Source organism: Ochotona curzoniae, unplaced genomic scaffold, assembly GCF_017591425.1.
Source record: "Ochotona curzoniae isolate NIBS_2020 unplaced genomic scaffold, NIBS_Ocur_1.0 contig_2699, whole genome shotgun sequence".
NCBI classification, from domain to species: Eukaryota; Metazoa; Chordata; class Mammalia; order Lagomorpha; family Ochotonidae; genus Ochotona; species Ochotona curzoniae.
Genome location: NW_024465561.1, coordinates 5,318,749 through 5,343,387, shown reverse-complemented (window position 1 = coordinate 5,343,387; position 24,639 = coordinate 5,318,749). Strand labels below are relative to the sequence as shown.

Below are 24,639 nucleotides of genomic sequence, written 5' to 3'. Positions count from 1 at the left end.
CGAAGGCTGCAGGTGGGAGGTGCACACGTGTTCAGCTCTTGTCCAAGCACCCAGCTGTCGGCCTGATGTGCTCATGACCTTCCTCTGGGTGGCTGTTGGCACTGTGTTCTCTAGAGAACTTGGGGGATGGCCAAGTGGGCTCCGGTTAGCCTGAGGGCTACATGGAGGTGGTGGCTGCATCAAGTTAACGGGGATGGGGAGGAGGCTGGGAGACAGTGGGAGACTGGAGCCAGAGAATGGGTCGGCTTTCACTTCAACTGGATGTAGCAAAGGAATATCCTGAAAGTGGTTTTATTTAAAAAAAAAAAATTATTGTTATTAAAAAGGCAGATCAGATTTATGGAGAAAAGGAGAAACAGAAAGATTTTACAACTGCTGATTCACTCCCCAAATGGCCACAAGGGCTAAAGCTGAGCTGATCTGAAGCCAGGAACCAGGAGTTTTTTCTGAGTCTCCCACCACACGGGTGCAGGGTCCCAAGGCTCTGGGCCATCCCCCACTGCTTTCCCAGGCCACAAGCAGGGAGCTGGAAGGGCAGCAGAGCAGCCAGGATATGAACCAGCACCCATATGGGATCCCAGTGCACACAAAGCAAGAACCCTGGCCACTTGACTACTCACCAAGCCCAGGGAGAGTGTTTAAACAGGAAGTCTGTGGGTTTCCTCAAACCAGTAGTACTGGGGAGGGTTGGTTTTAATTCCCTGAGAACAGACTCTTCACAATTACTGGGACAGGGATTCTTTTTTTTTTTTTTTTTTTTTAGATTTATTTTTATTATTTTTTCATTGGAAAGGCGGATATACAGAGAGGAGAGACAGAGAGGAAGATCTTCCGTCCGATGATTCACTCCCCAAGTGAGCGCAACGGGCCGATACTATGCCGATCCGAAGCCAGGAGCCTCCTCCGGGTCTCCCACGCGGGTGCAGGTTCCCAAAGCTTTGGGCCGTCCTCGACTGCTTTCCCAGGCCACAGGCAGGGAGCTGGAAGGGAAGCGGGGTTGCCGGGATTAGAACCGGCGCCCATATGGGATCCCGGGCATGCAAGGCGAGGACCTTTAACCACTTGCGCCACCGCGCCGGGCCCTGGGACAGGGATTCTTGCATTATGTCCGACAACGCATTCTCAATCTTCATAAAGTCCTCAGCACAGGGTAAGCTACCCAGACATCTTTTCTTTCTTTTCATTTCGTTTTTGTTGTTGTTTGTTTGTTTTTAAGATTTACAGAGCGAAGACAGATTTACAGACAGAAGGAAAGACAGAAAGAACGATCTTCCATCCACTGGTTTTCTCCGAAATTGGCCAAAATGGCAGGAGATAAGCCAATTCAAAAGCTTAGAACCAGGAGCTTCCTTTGGGACTTGGGCTTTCCTAGGTCACAAGCATGGAAACCAGATGGGAAGTGCAGCAGCTGGGACACAAACTAACATCCATATAGGACGCCAGCGCTTACAAGTGGAGGATTAGCCTATTGAGCTAGCGCACCAGCCCCTCAAAACATCTTTGTTACATAAGAAAAATTATTTCGGCTGGAACAGTCTTTCTACTCCCGCTTTCCAATCAACCTCGGGACCTAGAACTCCTGGAGAGGTGACACATCCTGGATGAGACCCAGTTAGTTCACATACAGCACCGTCCACCCCCGATTGCTCCTGACGGACAGGTATTTGGCCCAATAGGAAGGCCTAGTTCCGTCTGGGCGTGGCCTAGAAGGCTTCGGGAACTCCCGCCCCACTCCGACGCTCTAGCCGCTTGGAAGACTCCTCCCTTCGTCTCTCCTCGTCGTCCAGCTTCCGCCCGTCTGAATTCCGCTTCCTGTCTGACATTGGCGTCTCTGCTGAGGGTCACATTGAGCTTGGAGGCGCTTCGGGGGTGTCGTGAGGTGAGTGTGGCAGGCTCGGGGGCCGCGGGGCACCCAGCCTCTCGGGCTGAGGAGCCGGACCCGTGCTGCTCCCCGGAGCTGGGCGAGCGGCCGCCTGGACCCTGCTGGCCAGCCAGCAATCGAGTGGTTCTTGCCCGCTAGGCCCGGCGACCCTGGACACCGCCACCTCCCTCCCCTCTGCACACCGCAACCTCCCGCTCCCTCCCCCGGCTACCCTTCCCCTGGGAGGGGGTCCTCTGGGTCGCCCCAGATTCCGTGGTAAATAGGCACTTAGGAAATGGCTGAGGGGAACTGTGTGTCGCCCCTTCAGACTCCCAGCTAGCTGCAGAATCCGTAGTGCAGGCGTGTGCATGGAGGGGGCACTCCAACCCTGGTGTACTGACCTCTGGCTGCAGGGGACCCCATTCGGGTGGGAACGGGGACCCCCGTGGCCTCGGTGGGATGTGCAGCCTCTTGAAGTGGCAGCTGTTCTCATGTCACTGTGATAACCTCCACCTGTCACTTGGCAGCGCTTTCCCCAAGGAGGACCTCACAGATTGTGCCATGTCGCGCATCCTCAGCTAAGGAGGACTGTCCCTTTGTGACCCTGGGCAGTTTTGTTTTTAAATGCATTGAAACATTCTGAAAGAGTTAAGACAAAAAATTCATTAGAATTTGTGGCATCAAAATTTAAAAAAAGAAAGAAAGATTAGGGATTTTTGTAGCCTAGCATATACTGGGCATGGAGACAGTTGACCATGTGCATGCTGTGTGACCTTGGGGAGGCCCCTGGACACGCTGTGCCTTGTCTGAGCAACAGGGATGATGGGAGATGGACATGAGGTTTGTGCAGCAGCGCCAGGCATACAGCCAGGGATGGCAGGTCTTGGGCGCGATCAGGCCTAATTTGGCCAAGGACTTTCCTTCAGTGTGCGCGCTTGTGTGTGTGGTGGCAGGGACTAGGGGGGAGTGGAGAGGTGGTAGTGTGTCCCCACCTGCCCCAGGAGTGTGATGTCCCATGCACAGAACCCTGGCCAACACCCACTCCAGTCTGTGTGTGGATGAGTGGGTGTCTGTGTAGAGGTGGTCATGTGTCCCTACCAGCCCCAGGGATGTGACGTCCCCACGCGCACAACCAAGGCCAACACCCACTCCTTGGGCCCGCAGGCTCAGCATCATGGCCGAAGACATCAAGACCAAAATCAAGAACTACAAGACCGCTCCTTTTGACAGCCGCTTCCCCAACCAGAACCAGACCAAGAACTGCTGGCAGAACTACCTGGGTAAGAAGTGCACAGAGTGGAGGGTGGCGGATGCAGGGCTTCCCTGCACCCCCACTCATCCCAGGGGATCCGACAGCCCTTGCCCCGCCTTGTGGGCAGAGTGGGGGATCCAACTTTGCTTCTTACAGATTGATTTATTTGTTTGAAAAACAGTTACAGAAAAGGAAAGAAAATTTTTCACCTGCTGCTTTATTTCCTAAATGGCTGCGACTGCTAGGACAGGGTCGGGCCAAAACCAGGAATCCAGAATTCCATGTGGAAATCCTGCATGGGTAACCAGGACCCAAGAACCTAGACTGTCCACCACTGCTCTCCCAAGCATGTTACCAGGGAGCTTGTTAGAAGTGGAGCAGCGGGAGCAGCAGACCCAGCGCCGTAGCCTAGCGGCTGAGGTCCTCACCTTGAACACACCAGGATCCCATGTGGGCTCCAGTTCTGGTCCCGGTGGCCCCACTTCCCATCCAGCTCCCTACTTGTAGCTGGGAAAGCAGTCAAGGACAGCCCAAAGCCTTGGGACCCTGCACCTGTGTGGGAGACCTGGAGGAAGTTCCTGGATCCTGGCTTTGGATCGGCGTAGCACCGACCGTTGCAGTCGATTGGAGAATAAATCATCAGATAGAAGATCTTTCTCTCTGTCTCTCCTCCTCTCTGTATATCGGACTTTCTGATAAAAATAAAATAGGTCCTGGCACAGTGGCCTAGTGACTAAAGTCCTCGCCTTCAACACACCAGGATCCCATATGGGCGCCGGTTCTAATCCCGGCAGCCCCAGCCCCGCTTCCCATCCAGCTCCCTGCTTGTGTCCTAGGAAAGCAGTCGAGGACGACCCAAAGCCTTGGGACCCTGCACCCACGTGGGAGACCTGGAGGAAGTTCTTGGCTCCCGGCTTTGGATCGGCTCAGCACCGGCCATTACTGTCACTTAAGGAGTGAATCAATGAACGGAAGATCTTCCTCTTTGTGTATATGCCTTTCCAATAAAAATATAAATAAATCTTTTAAAAAATTAAAATAAAACAAATCTTTAAAAATAAATAAGTGGAGCAGCCAAGGACTTGCACTAGTGTTCAGGACTGTCAGCATTGCAGACAGCAGCCTAACCTACTGATGTGCAGTACCAGTCCCACAATATTTCTTTAACGGAAGGGGATGTGCTTGCCTGTGTGTATATACGGTACCATACGTACAGTAAAGGGAACACGCCCAGCTGCATGGTGACGTGAACTCCCCACACACCCTAACGCAGAGGGAAGAGCAGGTACTGCCTGCAGGTGTCTCACTGCCCTCTCCTTGCCTAACCTTGAACATAGACCTTATCTTCCCCTCTTTTTTTATGATTTATTTATTTTTATTGGAAGGTCAGGTTTACAGAGAGGAGGAGAGACGGAGAGAAAGATCTTCTGTCCGCTGGTTCGTTTCCCAAATGGCCATAACAGCCAGAGCTGAGCCGATGTGAAGCCAGGAACCAGGAGCTTCTGCCAGGTCTCCCACATGGGTGCAGGGTCCCAAGGCGTTGGGCCGTCCTCAGCTGCTTTCCCAGGCCACAAGCAGGGAGCTGGATGGGAAGTGGGGCTGCCAGGATTAGAACCAGTGCCCGTATGGGGTCCTGGCGCATTCAAAGCCAGGACTTTAGCTGCTATGCTATTGCACCAGGCCTCCCTATTCTCCCCTCTTGAGCTTCCCTGTGTTTTATTTGCCATTTGTTTTACCTCCAAGTTGCCTCTTTGTGTTCTTTAGGCATTGTGTGTGTTCTTTGGTGCTTGGATTTCTCCCCTGGTTGTTCAGGTGTATCTAAGCCTTGGCATGTAGTTTGCTTGTTTTCATTTCCATGCACTGTGGACAGTGTATTCTGGTCCTAGACACATGTGTGGTTTCCATATGGGAGCCGTTAGGAGTTCTGCAGCCATAAACATTCTTGTGAGTTTATGTCTGTGTGTTCTGTCCTCGGGGGAAATTTACCCAGGAGTAGAATACAGCAGGTGTGTGGTTTGTTTGTTTGTTTGGGGGTTGTATTTTTTCTTTAATTGTTTACTTTGAAAAACCAGATTAATTCTCACTTTCCTCTCTACAAATTGGCATCAAAATCTTCCCCTTAACTTACCCTGGTTTTGGATGCCCATAACCCCCACCCACACAGCTTGTTGTTCCCCATACTTCCTGGCCCCATGGTTTTCTCATGGAACACCCATTACCTGAGGCCAAGAATGTCTGGCCTGCAGCAGCCCATGTCAGACCAGCTCTGTCAAAGCAGCTACAGGCAGGACTCAAAAGTTAATAAATCTGGAGTCGGCAGTGTGATGTAGTAAGTTAAGCTTCTGCCTTCAGAGCCGGCATCTAATATGGGCTCTGTTTCAAGCCCTGGCTGCTCCACTTCCGATCCAGCTCCCTGCTAACGCACCTGGGAGGGCAGTGTAAGATGGCCCAAGTCTTTGGACCCTTGGAACCGATGGGGAGACCCAGAGTAAAGCCTGTGGTTCCTGGCTTCAATGTGGCCCAGGCGCAGCCATCGCTGCTCTCTGGGGAGTGAACCAGTAGCTGGAGAAGCTCTCTCTCCCTCTTCCTCTTTCTCTCATTCTACCTTTTAAATAAAATGACAAAATAATTCTTTAAAAAAGGAAAAACAAAATTCAGTGAATCTGTAGACAAGCTGATTTTCAGTTGATGATTTTGTTGGGCCCGTGGATGATGTCATAAATACCTAAGTGGCCCTTGCAGAGAAAAGCTTCCTCAGCTCGAGGGGCTGAGGATCCAAACGAGACGGTGGCTTCATAGTGCACGTGTAAGCTTGCTTTCCTCTGTGAATTACAAATGATTATGAAATCTGAAAAAATAAAAACAAAATAGTATTTCTCATGGAATTTTGATCAGAAACTACTTCCAGTCCAGACTGATCCCCAATCTCTTTCTCCCCAGACTTCCACCGCTGCGAGAAGGCGATGACAGCGAAAGGGGGTGACGTCTCTGTATGCGAGTGGTACCGGCGCGTGTACAAGTCCCTCTGCCCCATCTCCTGGGTATGTCCCTCCTTCGGGGGCCGGGGGCAGTGCAGGGTGGGCAGCGTGCTGACACGGTGGGGGCTCCACTCTGAGGGGCACAGAGCGACAAGGCCTCACGTGATCTGTTCGCAGGTCTGTGCTGAGTCGTCCCGCGTTGATTTTCCAACGAATCAGATGATTGGTAGCAGTTGCTGTTTGTTTTTTTTTGCTTTAAGCAGTGTTTGTTATTAAGATCTGTAGTTTTTTAGATAAAATGACTGCACACTCACCAGATTGCCCTAGAGAATGAACAGTCCTTCAGCGTGCACTGGGAGCACAGGGAAGCATGGGCCTCCCGACCGCCATGGTTCCACTCTAGAACCTGGGCTCCTGTGTCACCACGATGTGGCTGCACAGTGCCAGCTTCCTGTCCCCGTGCATCTCACAGTCTCAGGCAGGCCTGGCCTTCTGGATTCTGAACATTCTCACGTCGTAGGAAAGTGAGCAGTTCAGCAACCCCAGACACATCCCCAAGATTCTTCCATGTTTCCTTCATGTGCCCCATTTCTTTTTCTTCTTTTGTGGACTGTTCTGAAGCAAAGCTCAGTCCTTTGGCTTCACACCTACTGTTATAGAACACACCTGACTCAGGCGCTGCGGCGTGGCCTAGTGGCTGGGGTCCTCGCCTTGGATGTGCCGGGATCACATATGGTCGCTGGTTCTAATCCCGGCAGCCCACTTCCCATCCAGCTCCCTGCTTGTGACCTGGGAAAGCAGAAGACAGCCTAAAGGCTTGGGACCCTGCACCCACATGAAAGCCCAGAAGAGGCTCCTGGCTTCGGACTGGATCGGATCAGATTATCTCAACTCTGGCCATTATACCCATATGGGGAGTGAGTCAGTGAATGGAAGATCTTCCTCTCTGTATATCTGACTTTCCAATAAAAATAAAGAAATCTTTAAAAAGAAGTGTTAGGGCCAGCATTGCAGTATGGCAGGTAAAGCTGCTGCCTGCACAGTGTCCCAGCTGCTCACTGTTCCCAGTCCAGCTGCCTGCCAAAACCCTGGGAGAAGCAGCAGAAGATGACCCACGTGCTTGGACCCTGGCCACCCACAGGTGAGGCCTGGGAGAGGCTCCTGGCTCTGAACTAGACTGACCCAGAGCAGTCCGTTGTGGCCATCTGGAGAGTGAGTCAGTGAAGGGAACACAGCTCTTCTCTGCTCTCACCTTAAACTTATTTTATTGGTTTATTGGAAAATCAGATCCACAGAGAGCCAAGACTGAAAAAAAGATCTTCCTTCCACTGGCTCACTCCCCAAATGGCCGCAATGGCCAGAGCTAAGCCAATCTGAAGTCAGGAGCCAGGAGCTTCTTCCGGATCTCCCATGTGGGCTCAGGGTCCCACATCCTTTAAAATGTTTTTTGTTGGGTGGGTGTTAGGCCAACTGGTTAGACAGGTGGGAGATCCCTGTTCCGTTTGCGAGTGCTAGGTTCGGTGCCCAGCTCAGCGCCTACTCTGGTTTGCTGCCGCTGCGGCCCCAAGAGGCAGCACTGCGGGCCGGGTGGTTGCATCCCCGCCACCCTCGGGAGTGGGCTGCTGCTCTCCACTCTGCCCAGGCCCAGCCCTTCACATGCATTTCACCAAGTGAGGCAGCACATGGGAGCCCTCTGTGTCTCTTTCCGTCTCTGTTCTCTCTACTGAAAAAAACTAAAAGAGAAAGATGCTGTGCTGATATATCGTGTGAGCTGTTGCAGAATGGTACCAGTGGACTTTGTTCATTGAAGGATTGCCATAGACGTGTTTGTTAGCAGACACACGCTCTTTCTCTCTCGCTGGGTCTGCCAGGGGTAGGGGAATGATTCTGCCTTTACCTGCAGTGTATCAGCTCACTTACGAAACTGGGTTTTGTGTTTGTTTGGAATTTATTTTTATTGCAAAGTCAGATATACAGAGAGGAGGAGAGACAGAGAGGAAGATCTTCCACCCTTCCATCCGATGGTTCACTCCCCAAGTGAGCGCAAAAGCTGGAGGTGAGCTGATCCAAAACCAGGAGCCAGGAGCTTCTTCTGGATCTCCCATGCAGGTGCAGGGTCCCAAGGCTTTGGGCCGTTCTCGACAGCTTTCCCAGGCCACAGGCAGGGAGCTGGATGGGAAGTGGGGCCGCCTGGATTAGAACCAGTGTCCATATGGGATACCAGCACATGCAAGAGGAGGACCCTAGCCACTAGGCTACTGCATCATGTCCAAGAAACTGGTTTTGTCTCCTTGGGCAGTGGCTGGCCCACAGCAGGAGCCTGTGGGTACAGGGTGGTGGGCAGCCTGAGGAAGGCATAGAAGCCGACCCTCTGGGCTCCCCCTATGAGGGAATAACCCTGGCTATCTTCACACAGATCTCCACCTGGGACGATCGCCGTGCAGAAGGCACCTTTCCTGGCAAGATCTGAACTGGCTCCACCCACTTCAGCTGCTCCGTCCCTCTTCCCTGGGTGGTCAACGGCGACCTGCGGACACTGACCCCTGCCCTGGGACCCTGAATCATGACTGAACCGTAATAAACAAAAACTCGTTAAAAACGTGTGTGTATGTTTGTGTGTGTCTGTCTGCACACATGCTTTAGGAGCTGGGAGTTGGGCAGGAGGCTCTGCTGAGTGAGGGTGTGACTGGAAGCAGGCCCCCAGGTGGTCTGTCTTGGTCTTCTGTGCTTTTTCACTGTGTTTTCCCTTCAAGCACCTCTTGTGTGCCAGTCACCACAGTTAAGGCCCTCATTGGGGCTAAAATTGATCTGCATGCCTACTCCGATTATTTACATATTATTTCAGAGTTACAGGGGGAGAGAAAAAAAAAAAAACAGGGAAAGATCTTCCATCCCTGCTTCATTCACCAAATGGCTGCAACAACTGGGCCTGGACCAGGCTGAAGTCAAGAGCCCAGAACTTCTTCCGCGTCTCCCACACAAGTGCAGGAGGCTCAAAGCTTTGAACCATTCTCAACTACTTTCCCGGGCCACAAGCAGGGAGCTGGAAAGGAAGTGGAGCAGCTGGAATACGAACCAATGCCTATATGGGATCCCAAAAGTGCAGGGTGAGGATTTATCCACTATGCTATCATGCCAGGTGCATTAAAAATTTTTTAGAAATAATTTGCTTATTTGGAAGGCAGAGCAACAGAGAGAGAGATCTTCACTCGTCCACTCTCCAAGTGGCCACAACAGCCAGGGTTGGTCCAGGCAGAGCCAGGAACCTGGTGTTCCTTTCAGTTCTCGCATATGGGTGATGGGGACTCAAGGCCCTGGGCCATCCTGGGCTGCTTTCCCCGGCCTGTTCCGTGGCAGGGAGCCCATGGGAAGTGGGGCAGCTTTGGGCCAGCACTGGCAACAGCACTGCCATATGCCAGTCTGCTACCGCAGGCTGCAGTTCAGCTCACTGCACCAAAACATTTACCCCAAGTAAATTGTCTAAGCATGGCCGAACTATCGTTAATATACCTAAGGAATTAATTATGAATTCTTTATCCTTTCTTTATTATTTGAAAGATTCACAGAGAGGAGGAGAGACAGAAAAATCCTCCGTCGAGTGGTTCACCCCCCAAGTGGCCCCAACAGCCAGAGCTGAGTTGATCTGGAGCCAGGAGCCACTTCCGGGTCTCCCACTTGGGTGTGGGATCCCAAGGCTTTGGGCCATCCTCTACCACTTTCCCAGGCCACAAGCCGGGAGCTGGATGGGAAGTAGAACAGCTGGAACACAAACTGGTGCCCACATGGGATCCCAGCACACGCGAGGTGAGGACTTCAGCCAATAGGCTACCATGCTGCCCCGCCCTGGTTGTTTTTTTGTTTGTTTGTTTTTTTGTTTTTTTTTTTTTTAAGTTAGATTCACAGAGAAGGAGAGACAGGAAGATCTGGCAGTTCACTCCTCGAGCTGCTGCAATAGCTGGAGCTGAGCCAATCCGAGGCCAGGAGCCAGGAGCTTCTGGGTCTCCCACGCCGGTGTAGTCTTCTAAGGCCACAAGCAGGGAACTGGATGGGAAATGGAGCAGCCAGGATATGAAGCAGTGTCCCTATGAGATCCCTGGTGTGCAAGGCAATGACTTAACCACTAAGCTATCATGCCAGGCCCTCCTTATACATTTTGGAGATTTACTCATGTGTTTGAAATGTAAAGGGATGGTCAGGGACACAGATGTACCCACTGGTGTTCTCCCTAAACCCCTGTAACGGCCACGGCTGGACCAAACTGAAGGTCGGAGCCAGGAACTCTGACCTGGTTCTCCCACCTGGGTGACAGGGACCCCTAGCCCTTGGCCAACCTCACTGAACTCAGGCACACCAACAGGAACTGCACTCCCACCTGAGACACCAGTGCTGCAGGCAGAGCCTTAACCCACTGGACCACCATGCTGGCCTGTGACCTCTTGGTCTGTGAGCATAGGCGATTTTCTGCCTAAGCTATCCTTTCTCCCTAAGCACTGGGTCTCGTATCAGTCGGGGTTGTGACTGGAAGTCGTGAAGGACAAGCAAAGGCTGCTCCGTTCACGTGGCTTCCATAGTGGATTGCCACAGTGCAGCCTGAAGACCATCACCACAGCCATCAGGGAGCTGCGACTCGGGACCCACAGGGCCAGTGCCCGAGTCCTCGAGACCTTTCAGAGGGCTGTGCTGCAAGCTTGTGTGTGGCACAAGTGAGTGGAGATGAGTCTTGTGCCGGTGTGTATCGGGTGATGGGCTGCTTGGCTGCTTGGCTGCCCCTGGGGAGGGTGAGCTGTGAACAGGACCTTTATGCTCGCAAAGGGATCCTGAAGTTTGGGGCAGGCTTTGGACAGGACCCAGAAAGCAGAGCTGGTGACAGGTCAAGACACAGGAGCCCACTGACCCCCGCTGCCGACACCTGCCGCCATGAGCCGCAGGTCTGGGGAGGCATGTCTTGCTGAAGAGCTGATGTAACACATTTCCGCTCTCATCTACCACTGCTTGTTGCTTGGCACCCGCTTCCTGCCTGGCTGGCCTCTGCAGTGAGAATTTTCAGCACAGGAGACCGAGCACACCCCCTCGTCCTTAGGCCTTGCTCTTGGCTCCCCCTGGAATGGATCCCACAACTCACTAAGTCCAGGTCCTTGTTGTGTGTGTGTGTGTGTGTGTGTGTATATATATATGATTTATTTGCTTTGGCCCCAGCACAGTAGCCTAGTGGTTAAAGTCCTTGCCTTGTGTGTGTCAGGATCCCATATGGGAGCCGGTTCATGTCCCAGCAGCCCTGCTTCCCATCCAGCTCCCTGCTTGTGGCATGGGAAAACAATTAAGGATGACCCAAAGCCTTGGGACCCTGCAACCGCGTGAGATACCCAGAAGAGCTCCTGGCTCCTGGCTTCAGATCGGCACAGCACCGGCCATTGCGGTCACTTGGGGAGTGAATTATCGGATGGAAGCTTCTTCCCTGTCTCTCCTCATTTCTGTATATCTGACTTCGAATAAAAATAAATAAATCTTTCTTTTTAAGTCTTTAATGAGTGAAACAAAGTGAAAAAAAAAAATATCTGAAACCACAGCTTCTGGAAGAACCACTTGTCTTTGCCAGTCTTGTACCCCTCCTCAAACTTGATCTTGGCCTCTCGCCGGGCCTTGGGTTTCAGATCAGGGTCTCTGAAGACATCCTTGTCCACCACAGTTTTGTCCAAGAGAATATCCACCAAGTACCTGGTGGGCATGGGGTGGTTGTAGTTATAATCCCTCAGGAACGACTCGATCTTGGAGAGTTTGGCGATCTTGCGCATGGCAGCCGTCACTGTGTGAGGAGAGTGGTCAGTGCTGGCCACCTGCACATGGCTGTACGGGTGGTCCGGGGTGCCACTGTTGATGTTCTCCACGATCACGGCTTTGCGTCCCAAGTAGCGTCGGCCAGAGGCAGCACCACCTTCCTGGCGGTGCTCCTGCTCCCCTTGAAAAAATAAAGGAAAGAAAGGGAGGGATGGAGGGAGGAAGGGAGGAAGGAAGGAAGATCTTCCAGCCCGGCATGCTGGCTTAGTGGCTGAAGTCCTCACCTTGCATGTGCCAGGGTTCCATATGTGCACCAGTTCTAATCCCGGCAGCTTCACTTCCCATCCAGCTCCCTGCTTGTGGCCTTGGAAAACAGTTGTGGATGGGCCAAAGCCTTGGGACCCTGCACCCGCGTGAGGGACTTGGAAAAAACTCCTGGCTTCGTATCAGCTCAGCTTTGGCTGTTGAGGCTGCTTGGGAGTGAATCATTGGACGAAGATCTTCCTCTCTGTACATCTGACTTTCCAGTAAAATAAAAATCTCTTTAAAAAAAAAAAAAAAGAAAGAAAGAAAGAAGAAAAGAAAGATCTTCCATTCCCAACTGGTCACCAGCCAGAGCTGAAAAAATTCCAATGCCAGGAGCGAGGAGCTTTTTCTGGGTCTCCCATGCGGGTGGAGGGTCCTAAGGCTTAGGAGCATCCTCTACTAGCCTAGGCCACAAGCAGGGAGCTAAATGGGAAGTAGAGCAGCTGGGACACAAACTGGAAGACTTAGAACCAGACCCATAATTTTTTTTTCTTTTAATTAAAAAGGTTATTCAAAATGTATATTATGAAGAAACTAAACATGAATATTAAAACTTTTTTCAGGGGCCAACATTATGGTCCAACAGTTTAAACCTCCACCTGTAAAATGTCTTCCACCAAAAAATTTAAAATTCCATTTCCACAACATATTTTGAAATACCTTTGGGCCCGGCACGAAAGCGTAATGGTTAAGGTCCTCGCCTTGAACGTGCCAGAATCCCATATGGGCGCCGGTTCTAATCCCAGCAGCTCCACTTCCCATCCAGCTCCCTGCTTGTGGCCTGGGAAAGCAGTCGAGGACGGCCCAAAGTCTTGGGACCCTGCACCTGCGTGGGAGACCTGGAAGAGATTCCCGGCTCCTGGCTTTGGATCGGCACAGCACCGGCCATTGCGGCCATTTGGCCATTTGGGGAGTGAATCATTGGACGGAAGATCTTCCTCTCTGTCTCTCCTCCTCTCTGTACATCTACCATCTGCCTTTCCAATAAAAAAATAATAAATCTTTAAACAACAACAAAAAGAAATACCTTTTTATACTGAACCTATTCCAGTGTTAGCCAGTAGGTGGCACTGAGAGAGACTGGGATGTGATTTTGCAAATCAATGTGAAACAGGAGGTGCGTGGTGGGAAGTAACCGAGCCAGAAAGTAAGCATTTGCGGTGAACACCTGAGGCCTGAGAAAGACAAATGAGAAGGGATGTGGAGAGTCTGGGATTCCAACTTCAGGAGCAAACCTCCTACATGTATTTGAAGCTATTATTTTATTTATTTATTTATTTATTTATTTATTTATTTATTTTGAAGAAGTATTTGTTTCCATTGGAAAGGCAGATCACATTTATAGGGAAAAGACAGAAAGATCTTCCATTTGCTGGGTCACTCCCCAAGTGGCTGCAACGGCCAGATTTCAGCTGATCTGAAGCCAGGGGCCAGGAACTTCTTCTGGATCTCCCACATGGGTACAGGGTCCCAAGGCGTTGGCCGTCCTCCACTGCTTTCCCAGGCCACAAGCAGGGAGCTAGATGGGAAGTGGAGCAGCTGGGATAAAAAGCGGAGCTCATATGGGATCCATGTAAGGCGAGGACTTTAGCCACCAGGCTACTGCACTGGGCTACCTTTGTTGTTTTGAAGATTGACTTGCATAAAGGTAAGAAACAATAGTGAAAATGGGCCCAGTGCAGTGGCCTAGCAGCTAAAGTCCTCGCCTTGAACACACCAGGATCCCATATTGGCATCGGTTCTAATCCCGGCAGCCTTGCTTCCTATCCAGCTCCCTGCTTGTGGCCCGGGAAAGCAGTCGAAGACGGCCCAAAGCTTTGGGACCCTGCTCCCGCCTGAGAGACCTGGAAGAGCTCCTGGCTCCTGGCTTTGGATCGGCACAGCACCGGCCGTTGCAGTCACTTGGGGAGTGAATCATCGGATGCAAGATCTTCCTCTCTGCCTCTCCTCCTTGCTGTATATCTGACTTTCCAATAAGAATAAAAAAAAAAAAAAAACCAGTATTAAAAATGCCTGGCTATCCATTTCTGAACAGAAAGGCAACAGGTGGCACTGTGACATCCCACTGATGACAAGCCTTCACTCTCATTGGGTGTCTTCAAGTAGCTTGCAAACCCAGCTAACAAGCATTTCAGAATGGAATTATTGCAGGTCATATTTGCAAGGATGTAAGCTAAGCTCATCAAATGCAACTGACCATCACTCTTATTGAAATTTACTCTTGGATCCCTGCACGGTTGCCTAGCAGCTAAAGTCCTCACCTTGGACGCACCAGGATCCCATATGGGCGCCGGTTCTAATCCCGTAGTTCCACTTCCCATCCAGCTCCCTGCTTGTGGCCTGGGAAAGCAGTGGAGGATGGCCAATGCCTTGGGACCCTGCATCCACATGGCAGACCTGGAAGAGGATCCTGGCTCCTGGCTTCAGATTGGCTCAGCTCCAGCCGTTGTAGACACCTGAGGAATGAATCATCAGACAGAAAATCTTCCTCTCTGTCTCTCCTCCTCTCTGTATATCTGATTTTCCTATACAAATTTTATAAGTAAAATTTTAAAAATAAGTTTACTCTTATTCCTAAAGGACCAACGTAAATCAAGAGAATAGGATGACAGTTGGAGCACCATTTGTTGACCCAGCTTGTTCTGGAGGGTCAGATGCCAGCAGGCCAGGTCTCATGCTGGAATCCCCTGAGGCCACCCGAGCATCATCCTGCACCACACGAGGGCGCCATCAGGCAAGCCCTGGGCAGCCATGAGGTCCTACCCCTGGCTGCTTGTAGACATGGCTGCCCTCCCTCCTCTGGCCACCACTTCCTGGGAAAGTGGGCTGAGGATATTATCCAGGTCACTAATGGACAAAAGTGCACACCCAGCCACATTGCATAAAATAGGCAGAAATGAAATTTGAACCTAGATCTCTAATTTAGGGATCTGAAGACACACAGCTAGTGTGTACACATATGTGTGTGTCTGTTTTGGGGGAGTGGAGACTTTCCTTCCACCAAGCCCGTCCATGTGGTCACCCCCCTTCTCATGCCTTTTGCTGTGGTTCTTCAGTCCAGCACCGTGATCACTTGCTGGGATCCCTAACTGGGCCTCCCTCCCTTTGCTCCAGAAGAGGACCTTGCAGAACCAAAGGCACACAGGAGGGGAGGCAGCTCTGGGGCAGAAGCAGGTCCCACCTGCCTCCCTGGGAAGGCCCACCTGGAGGGAGAGGCATTGGTGGAGGCACTTCCACCCCCTTCCCTCCCAGGGCAGCCTGGGAACCAAAGGCCACAGGTGCATCACCCTTCCCTGGGAGTGGGATGAGGGGTGTGTGTGTGTGTGTGTGTGTGTGTGTGTGTGTGTTGGTGGGGGGCAGACATTCACACAATCAGGAATGGCAAGTCTATAAATCAGTCCATAAATCAGGCTCCTCCAGCAGCCTGCCCTTCTACCCACCCCTCCTCCCGACATTCTGGTGCAAGGAGGGGCCTGGACATATATAACTAGAGAGGCACTGTGGGTGGGGTTGGCTGCGGAAGCTTGGAGCTGAGGTGAGGAGCAGAGTCTAGGGCTGCAGTGGTGGGGAGCTGCCAGGGGCTGAGTCTCGGGGAGACACTGACCGCCCCCTCGCCTTGGTGTCCTCCACGCTGTCCACCAGGCCTGCAGGAGGCTGGGCACATCCTCTGCAGGAAGCAGCCCCTTGCAGTTGGGATGTGGGGTAGAGACGGAGTGGGTGGGTCTCTCTTCCTCCCCCAACCTGCTCTCTGTCCACGTGTCCCATACAGGACCATGGCTCCCGCAGAAGAGGCGGAGAAAGGATCTCCAGCGGTGGTGGGGTTGCTGGTCGTGGGCAACATCATTATTCTGGTGAGATGAACCTGTGTAACCCAGCCTGCCATGCAGGGATGGGCAGCAGGGAGGCTGGGGCCCAGGACTCCCCCATCTTGCCAGCACTGCCCATTCAAGACGGCCTGGGTTCCAATCCCAGTTATGCCTCTCGCTAGTGAAAGGACTCTACTGAGCCACTCAATTTCTCTGCCCACTAGTTTGGGATAGATTGCATGTCCCCACCCACACATGGCCTGGGGCCCAGAAAAGGTGCCAGGCTCATGCCAGCCAGCATCATCATCATTACCGTGGGCATCGAGGAAGTGCTTGATGCCCTGGATGTCCATTGTCATAGCAGTGAGAACGTCCGTGAACAACCTTTGTAATGCGTGCCCATGGCTTTGGGCTGCCTGGGTTTAGATCCAAGTGTGGGGCCTGGGGCCAGTGACCCCTTTTGGTAAAGTAGGAATGAGTCAGAGGTGCTGTGAGGAGGGAGTTACTGGGTCCGTAGGCTTCAGGTCGAGTCTGGCGTTTGTGGTTCCTGTCTGGATTGGCCAGAGCAGCGGTACCCTGTGGCTGGCAACACAAATAAATCCCACATAAAGCAGTTTCTAGGACCAGTGCCTAGCACATAGTGAAAACACTCATGAGCTTTTACTCTTCATGGTTTTTTCACGATTTATTTATCTGAAAGGGAGAAGTGACAGAAAAAGAGATTTTCTGTCTGCTCCTCAAATGGCTGCAAGATTTGACAATGGGCCAGGCAGAAGCCAGGAACCCCCTCCAGGGTCTCGCACCTGGGTGCAGGGGTTCAAGCACTTGAGGCATCTTCAGCTGCTTTCCCAGCTACATTAGCAAGCAGTTGGATTGGAAGCAGGGTTGCTGAACTTAAACTGAGGCCCCCACGTGTCACAGGCAGCAGCTGAACCATTGTTGCCAATGGGTTCACAGAAAAGTCTTCACCCCTTCTTATTTCCTTTCTCCCACTCCCATGGGTAACCTCTTTTGTTTGTGTCTCCAATAAAACGCAAGCAAATTGGGACATGCCCAATCTCTTCCCGTTCTTGCCCCAAACATGGCATCTGCCATATGGGGCTCTGCACCTCCCCTGGGCTCCTGCTCCCAGCCCGTGCACCGCTGCACGGGTGTCACCTCTCCCGCGCTCCTGCCCCCAGCCCGTGCTCCGCTGTGCGGGCGTCACCTCCCCCAGGCTCCTGCCCCCAGCCCGTGCACCTGTGCGGGTATCCTTGGAGAATCTCCTGACTCTGCACCACTAGGGACTCCCTGGCAGGTGTGGGGTGGGGGACTTCTTAAGGGGGAGGAACTTATCCTGGAGCAACAAGGACCGTCCCTTGCTGGATCACTGTTGCCTGCAGGATCACTATTGAGGGAAAGTGCTGGGCCAGAGGACCTTTGTCATTGCCAGGGTCAGGGCCACCCATTCCTTTCCTGGAATAACAGCACTACCAGAGCTCTAGAAAAACGTGCATGGAAAAAAAATACTATACGTGGCTTTCCATTCTTCTGCCCCAAGAGCAGCTTAGCCTCCATTTTTTCTTTCTTTTCAAGATTTACTTATTTTTATTGGCAAGGCAGATTTCACAGAGAGAAGGGGAGACAGAGAGATTTTCCATCACTGGTTCACTACCCAAAAGGCCAAACAGTCAGAGCTGAGCTGATCCAGAGCCTGGAGCTTCCTCTAGGTCTCCCACATAAGTGCAGGGTCCCAAGGCTTTGGGCCATTCTTTTCTTTCCCAGGCCACAAGCAGGGAGCTGGATAGAAAATGGAGCAGCCAGGACATGAATCCGAGCCCATGTGGGTGCTGGCACTTGTAGGTAGAAAATGAGCCAACTCAGCCATCACAACAATCCCATCTTCTAAATGTGTGTGTATTTTCCGCATGGAGAAAAAGACAGCTCTCACTGCTAGGTTCACTCCCTAGATAGCCAGGGCTGGGTCAGGCCAAACCAGGCAGGAGCCTGGAACTACATCTTGGTCTCCCAGGTGGGTAGGTGTTTGAGCCATTACCTCCTGGGGTACACATTAGGAAAAAGCTAGAATGGCACATGCAGTGGGACTGGCATCCAGACACTCCCCATGGTGCCCCAGCCATGTATTAACTGCTGTGCCAAGCACCTGCCTCTAAACTTATCTTCTGTTTTCCTGCAAACCTCCCCTAGCCTGCCCCTGCTCTGGGCCCAGCCAGGCGTTGCTGGCAGTCTCTCCTGCCATTCCCTAGGCAACCCATCCCTGGATGGCTCCAGCTTCTGCCCCTGCTCTATGCCCACTTTGCAGAGAGGGCAACAGAGGCTCAGAATGGAGAAAGGAGCTGCCCACGGAGGCTCACAGAGCCAGGGCCGCTGGCAGGGAGCCCCCTCCCTAACCCACAGGGTCTGCTGTAGCTGTCTGGCCTGGCCCTGTTCGCGGAGACAGTGTGGGTGACAGCCGACCAGTACCGCGTGTATCCACTGATGGGCGTCTCAGGCAAAGACGACGTCTTCGCGGGCGCCTGGATCGCCATCTTCTGCGGCTTCTCCTTCTTCGTGGTGGCCAGCTTCGGGGTGGGCGCAGCACTCTGCCGCAGCCGCCCCATGATCCTCACGGTGAGCCCCGCTCCCCTTCTGCCACAGGGATGGATGGCTTTGAGTAGCTGCCTTGGGGTTCGAACCCCAGCTCTCTGCCTCTGGAGTATGTGCCGGTAGCTCAGCCAGCAACAGCGATGGCAACAATAGCAGCACCATCAGATAATAGGAGTACTAGCTATAGTGAGTCCCCACTTCCTGCCAGCAGCCCAGAGAGTCCCAAAGATTGGTTCATGAGTTCCCTGTCTACTGAAAAATGCCATCATCCTCTCCCTACTTGACAGAAATGGGAAAGGTTCAAACGTGTGAATTCTCTTATCCAAAGTCACACACCAGGTGAGAGGCAGAACCCACAGGTTTGAGCCTGTGCTCCTGCTTTCTGCCAGCAGCCACTCGCACTTCGCACGCACTTGGCATCTGGCACCAGGCACTGCAGCTGTGAAAATGAGCTACCTTGGTCTTTCCAGAAAGGGATGCTTTTCAACCTATCTGCCAGATGAGGAAGCTGGGGTTGAAAAGGCCTGACAGCGGTCTCTGTCCAGTGACTGTGGAAGAACAGAGTCCCATCTGAGCCCCAGCCCCCTTCAGTGAGGCAGCCCCACTGGGGCCTCTGCTATGGTACGGGACCCTTCAGGTCGGGGTACTTGTGGTTCTCCAAGCTGCTCATGTTGATCAAGCAGGAAGCAAGCAGAGGGTGGATGGCGATGGCTGTGAGCAAAACTCAAGGGCCTTGGACCTTGGGTGTCTGCAGGAAAAGCAGGTGGGGAGTTAGGGACGGGCAAGAGAAAGCAGAGAGAAGGAGGCAGAGAGGGAGGGAGCAGCCGGTCTCTGGGACAGTCCTGGGTGGGCGTGGGGGAGCAGGGGCAAAGGCTCTGAGCAAGGCTGAGTGAGGAGGAGGAGGAGCAAGCTGAGGGGAGGAGTGAGAGCAGCTGTGGGGGGAGAGCGGGGGGGGGGGAGCCTGGCAGGCAGTGTGCCAAGCAGACAACCTTGGTTCTCAACCCGCAAGGATAAGGCTTCCCTTTTCTCCCTTCCCTCTCTTTTCTGTCATTATTATTATTATTATTTTTGGTAGGGGTCTTTCCTCATTCTGTATTTAAATCTCTGGCATACCAGCTTAACCAAAAGCTTTAGCTATTCACGCAGCTAGTTTAAAGAAACATGTGTGTACTATCCGTTTGCTATTCACTCAGAGCCAGGCTTTTTTAAGGAATGTATTAGAGGAAGGCTTGACCAAGTGGCCTTTCAAGCCCTGTGCAACTATCACCTGGTCTCACCTGGAGGCCTGGTCTCTTCCCGCCTGCACTTCTTCCTATGGGGCACCTTAAAGCATTTATTTACCCAGAATGCTCAGGTTCTCTGAGTGACTGTCTCCTGGCCATGGACTTAGCGTTGGGTCCTCGCCAGACCTGGGACTTTAAGGATCACGGATGAGCACAGGAGAAGTATTTTCACCAACAACCCCCTATTACTACTGCGCATTCCACCTCCAACCCTGGCACACCTCACAAATGTCGCCCTCCTTCCTGTTTGCCTGCGCCCATCTGAGCTCTCATTGTTGCCCCTCCCCTTTGACAATAGTATGGACATTTTTTAAGTATGGGAAATATTAAGTCTTTTTTTTTTTAAAGATTTATTTTATGGGTCCAGCACTATATCACTCAGTGGTGAAATTCTCACCTCGCATGCCTGGGATCCCATATGGACACCAGTTAGTGTCCCGGCTGCTCCACTTCCCATCCAGCTCCCTGCTTATGGCCTGGGAAAGCAGTTGAAGATGGGCCAGAGCCTTGGGACCCGGCACTCACATGGGAAACTTAGGAAAAGTTCCTGGTTCCTGGTTTCAGATTGGCTCAGCTCTGACCATTGCAGTCACTTGGGGCATGAACCAGCAGACGGAAGATCTTTCTTTCTTTCTGTCCTTCTCTCTGTAAATCTGCCTTTCCAATAAAAAAAAAAATAAGTAAATCTTAAAAGGAAAAGATTTTTCTTTTAAATTAGAAAGGCAGACTTATAGGGAGAAGGAGAGGCAGAGCGATCCACTGGGTCACTTCCTAAATGGCTGCAGTGGCCGCCGTTGAACTTGTTCAGAGCCAGGAGGTAGGAGCTTCTGTCTGGTCCCAAGGCTTTGGGTCATCCTCTGCTGCTTTCCCAGGTCATAAGCAAGGAGATAGGTGGGAAGTGGAGCAGCCAGGACACGAACTGGCACCCATATGGGATGCCAGCACTCAAAGGCAGAGAATTAGCCAGTTCAGCCATTGTGCTGGTCCTTGTTTGAATAGATTCTAAGTCACCCATTCACTTTGGGAAATTTCTTAGATTTTTTAATTGTATTTCCATTTTCATTTTATTATAAAAATATTTCAAATGTTCAGCAAATTTGAGAAACGGGCACAGTGAACAGTAACATATCTACCTGCTGAGTAATATCTGTGTGTCCACCACGCTGCCCTTCACACATTCTTGTGTTTTTGTTTTAGATTTGATTTTACCTATTTGAAAAACAGAGTTACAGAGAACCAGGGAGAGACAGATCTATCTGCTGATTCGTTGTCCAAATGGCTGCAATGTCTGGGGCTGGGTTGGACCAAAGTTAGGAATCTATCACTTTATCCGGTCTCCGACGTGTGTGATAGAGGTCCAAGGACTTGGGCTATTCTCCACTGCTTGCCTAGGCTCACTGGCAGGAAGCTGAATCAGAAGTGAACCATCCTGGACCTGGACCAGCAGTATTCTAACTCGGTCCCCATCACAGTGCCGGCTCCTGTCCAGTCTCTAGCAGCTGTGGCGTCCCAGGCTTCACCCGGCCCTCTGTGAGGGTGACCTTCTTTCCCCTGTGTCTCCGCAGTACCTGGTCCTCATGCTCATCGTCTATATCTTCGAGTGTGCCTCGTGCATCACCGCCTACACACACCGGGATTACGTGAGCCAGCGCAGAGGCCGGGAGGGGCCAGGGCGGGGCGGGCTCGGGCGAAGGCGACCACTCTCCCCTCCTGGTTTCTGCAGATGGTGTCCACCCCGTCCCTGATCACCAAGCAGATGTTGACTTTCTACAGTGCTGACAGCGACCAGGGCCGGGAGCTGACTCGCCTCTGGGACCGCATCATGATCGAGGTGGGAGAGGAAGAGCAAGGCGTTGGGATGATCCGCACCCCCGATGCGCTCAGTTGAAAACTGTGGGCGAAGGGAGGAAAGAAGGGAGGGGGAGAGAGAGAGAGATCTTCCATCCCCTGATTCACTCCTCTGTTACTCAGAACAGCTGGCGGCTGAGCCTGGCCAGGCTGAAGCAAGGCCATTGGAACTCAGCAGGGTGATCCCTGTGGCTGGCAGGAGGCAGCTGCTGCCTCCTACCCCAGGGCAGGGTTTTGGGCACCACCAGTTCGCAGGTGAATAAGTAGGACCAGGAGGAGCAGTCCCTTGCCAGGGGAGGGTGGTAGAGCTGGCATTGGATTCGGGCAGCCTGGAATCAAAGCCTCTGCTCTTAACCAATCCAAAGGCGGCTCAGCAATGAGAATAGCAACAGTAACCATAGCAACTGTTTCTTGAGTGCTAATTTTGGTTTAGCATTGTTCAAAGCACTTCTAAAATTTATGTAATTGAGGCCAGTGAGATGGTGTATCCAGCTAACCCTCCAGCTGTAAGGCCAGCATCCCATGATGGACACCAGTTGAAGCCCTGGCTGCTCCACTTCCCATCCAGCTCCCTGGTTATGGTCTGGGACGGCAGCAGAGAATGAGCCAAGTCCTTGGGCTTCTGTACCTGCATGGGAGACCAGGAAGAAGATTCTGGCTCCCAATTTCAGATAGGATCAGCTTTGGGAAGTGAACCAGTGGAGGGAAGATTCATCTCTCCTTCTTTTTCTGTAACTCTGAGTTTCAAATTTTAAAAAATTACAAAAAAAAAACCAAAACCCTTAAATAATCCTTAGGGCTGCCATTGTAGCACTGGGGATTAGGCTGCTTCCTGCAGTGCCAGTAACCCGTGTGATTTCCACTTCAAGTCTGCTTCAGAAGCTCCCAAATACAGGGAAAGTAGCCTAAGAGAGCCCAAATACTTGAGCCCCTAGGAGACCTAGATGGATCCCCCAGGCACCTGGCTTTGCCCTGGCCCAGTCCTAGCTGTTGCAGACTTCTGGGGAATAAATCAGCAGATGGCAGATCTCTCTCTATTCACTCTGCTTTGCTTTTCAAATGCATGCACAGTGAAATAAATAAAAAATAAACCCAGGTAATTCTTACAACCACCCCATAGGGAAGGTCAGCTTTCTGAAGATGTGAAAAGAGATGTCGCATGCTGGTGTTGGCCCAAAGCTAGGTTGCCAGATTCCAGAGTGACACTTTTTTTAAAAAGGATATTAGTTAGTTAATTTATTTTTAACAGCTTATGTTATTTAGTTGAAAGAGTGACAAGGAGAGACCGAGAGAGAGAGAGAGACACTCTCCCATCCGTTGGTTTACTCCACTATAATCTGAGCTAGGCCAACTGCACAGATGGCCAGGAACAGCCAATCGTGAGCCAGGCTGAAGCCAGGACCTGCACGAGTCCCCATGTGGGTGCAAGGGCTCAAGCACTTGGGCCATCCACTGCTGCCTTTCCAGACACGTTAGCAAGGAGCTGGATTGGGAGTGGAACAGCTGGGATATGAAATGGTGTTCCTGTATGGCCTGGCGACATCCCAAGTGATGGTGGCTTAGCGTGCTGCACTGCAACACTGGCTCCCAGAGAACAGTCCTAAATCCAATAGGATGTTGCATCAGAAGAGAAATAGAGGAGCCAGGTATATTGAGGTCCCTACACAGCCCAGGGTGTACAACTGGCCAGGATTTGAGCTCGTCTTGGATGGATTTTCTGGCCACAAGGACACAACCTCCTGGTACCACAGAGAGCCTGAAATGGGCCTTTCTGTGTGATCTTATCAACAGATTTTCTGAGACAAGAATTCTGAAATAAATCATGGCAGGGGTTTCATCCAGATTTCCTACCTGCCTCCTGTTTGTGGGGCAAAAGGTGTGTCCCATCTTGGCTCTCCTAACTGCCCACCCATGATGTGGCTGCAGGTGGAAGAAGGCCAACCCAATCTCTCCCTGCTTTGTGACCTCTGACCTCTGAACCTTTACCTGCCTGACTCCCCACCCCGACTCATTCTCTCCAGCAAGAATGCTGTGGCACTTCCGGTCCCATGGACTGGGTGAACTACACATCGGCCTTCCGGGCGGTCACACCAGAGGTGGTGTTCCCCTGGCCCCCACTGTGCTGCCGCCGGACTGCCAACTTCATCCCTGTCAACGAAGAGGGCTGCCGCCTCGGACACCTGGATTACATGTTCAGCAAGGTGCGCCCCGTCAGGGCCCTCCTACCTGCTCCCCAGGGTCCCTGACTCCCCTGGTCGGTAGATCCCCCTTCCCCGGTGTGAGAAAATAGGGTCCATACTGTCTCACTGCCCACCTCAGGCATCATTCCAACCCCCCTTGGTCCCCTGCCCAGGGCTGCTTTCACCACATCGGCCATGCCATTGACAGCTACACATGGGGCATCTCATGGTTTGGCTTTGCCATCCTGATGTGGACGGTGAGAAGTGGGGTGCCTGTGGGCTGGGCAGGGCTGGGTGTGAGGTTGGGGGACCCCTGCTCACTGCTGCCTCACACAGCTCCCAGTGATGTTGATTGCCATGTATTTCTACACCACGCTCTGAGCAACCGGAAGAGGAGGCCACGCACACGGATGGCCACCTCCCTGCTCCCGGTGTCGCCCCTTCTCTTCCCTTCCCCCACTGAAGTTTTCTGTGCCCTGCTAGGCCTGAGATGTGCCCCAAATCTTATGGGTCTGTGGGATGGACCCTTTGCCCTTGACCTCACATTCCCTGCCTGACTCCAGTCTCTGTCCTTTGGGAACCCTTCCCTTGACCCCAACAAGCCTTTCCCAGGTGCCTGCCGAGCAGTCCCCGTGGTGACAGGTGTCATTGCTAAACAACCTGTGATTGTTGAAGCTGTGGTAGCCTGGCCTTGCTGTGAAAGAAGAGATGGGCCCCAGCCCCCTCTGCTCTGAACTGAGCGTGGACCAGAAATTCAATAAATG

At 52.2% G+C, this 24,639-nt stretch overlaps 2 protein-coding genes and 1 pseudogene across 3 annotated transcripts; 2 read left to right on the top strand and 1 right to left on the bottom strand.

Annotated features, from left to right (window-relative positions):
• The first annotated feature begins 1,766 nt into the window (after positions 1 to 1,766).
• Positions 1,767 to 8,690, top strand: LOC121153711 (cytochrome c oxidase subunit 6B1). Of its 2 annotated transcripts, none has more exons than XM_040976423.1 (4): positions 1,767 to 1,879; positions 3,026 to 3,141; positions 6,054 to 6,154; positions 8,508 to 8,690. In XM_040976423.1, the coding sequence occupies exons 2-4, from the start codon at positions 3,036 to 3,038 to the stop codon at positions 8,559 to 8,561; spliced, it is 261 nt and encodes an 86-aa protein (XP_040832357.1). In that variant the 5' UTR covers positions 1,767 to 1,879; positions 3,026 to 3,035; the 3' UTR covers positions 8,562 to 8,690. The 2 variants fall into 2 exon arrangements, with proteins under 2 accessions (XP_040832357.1, XP_040832358.1); XM_040976424.1 differs by having other exon boundaries at positions 1,790 to 1,879; positions 2,963 to 3,141.
• Positions 8,691 to 11,646: 2,956 nt separating this feature from the next.
• On the bottom strand, positions 11,647 to 15,627 carry LOC121153806 (annotated as a pseudogene).
• Positions 15,628 to 15,941: 314 nt separating this feature from the next.
• Positions 15,942 to 24,330, top strand: UPK1A (uroplakin 1A). The gene is made up of 7 exons (XM_040976651.1): positions 15,942 to 16,023; positions 18,388 to 18,588; positions 21,413 to 21,487; positions 21,571 to 21,678; positions 23,717 to 23,896; positions 24,049 to 24,132; positions 24,212 to 24,330. The coding sequence occupies exons 1-7, from the start codon at positions 15,946 to 15,948 to the stop codon at positions 24,254 to 24,256; spliced, it is 771 nt and encodes a 256-aa protein (XP_040832585.1). The 5' UTR covers positions 15,942 to 15,945; the 3' UTR covers positions 24,257 to 24,330.
• Positions 24,331 to 24,639: the final 309 nt, after the last annotated feature.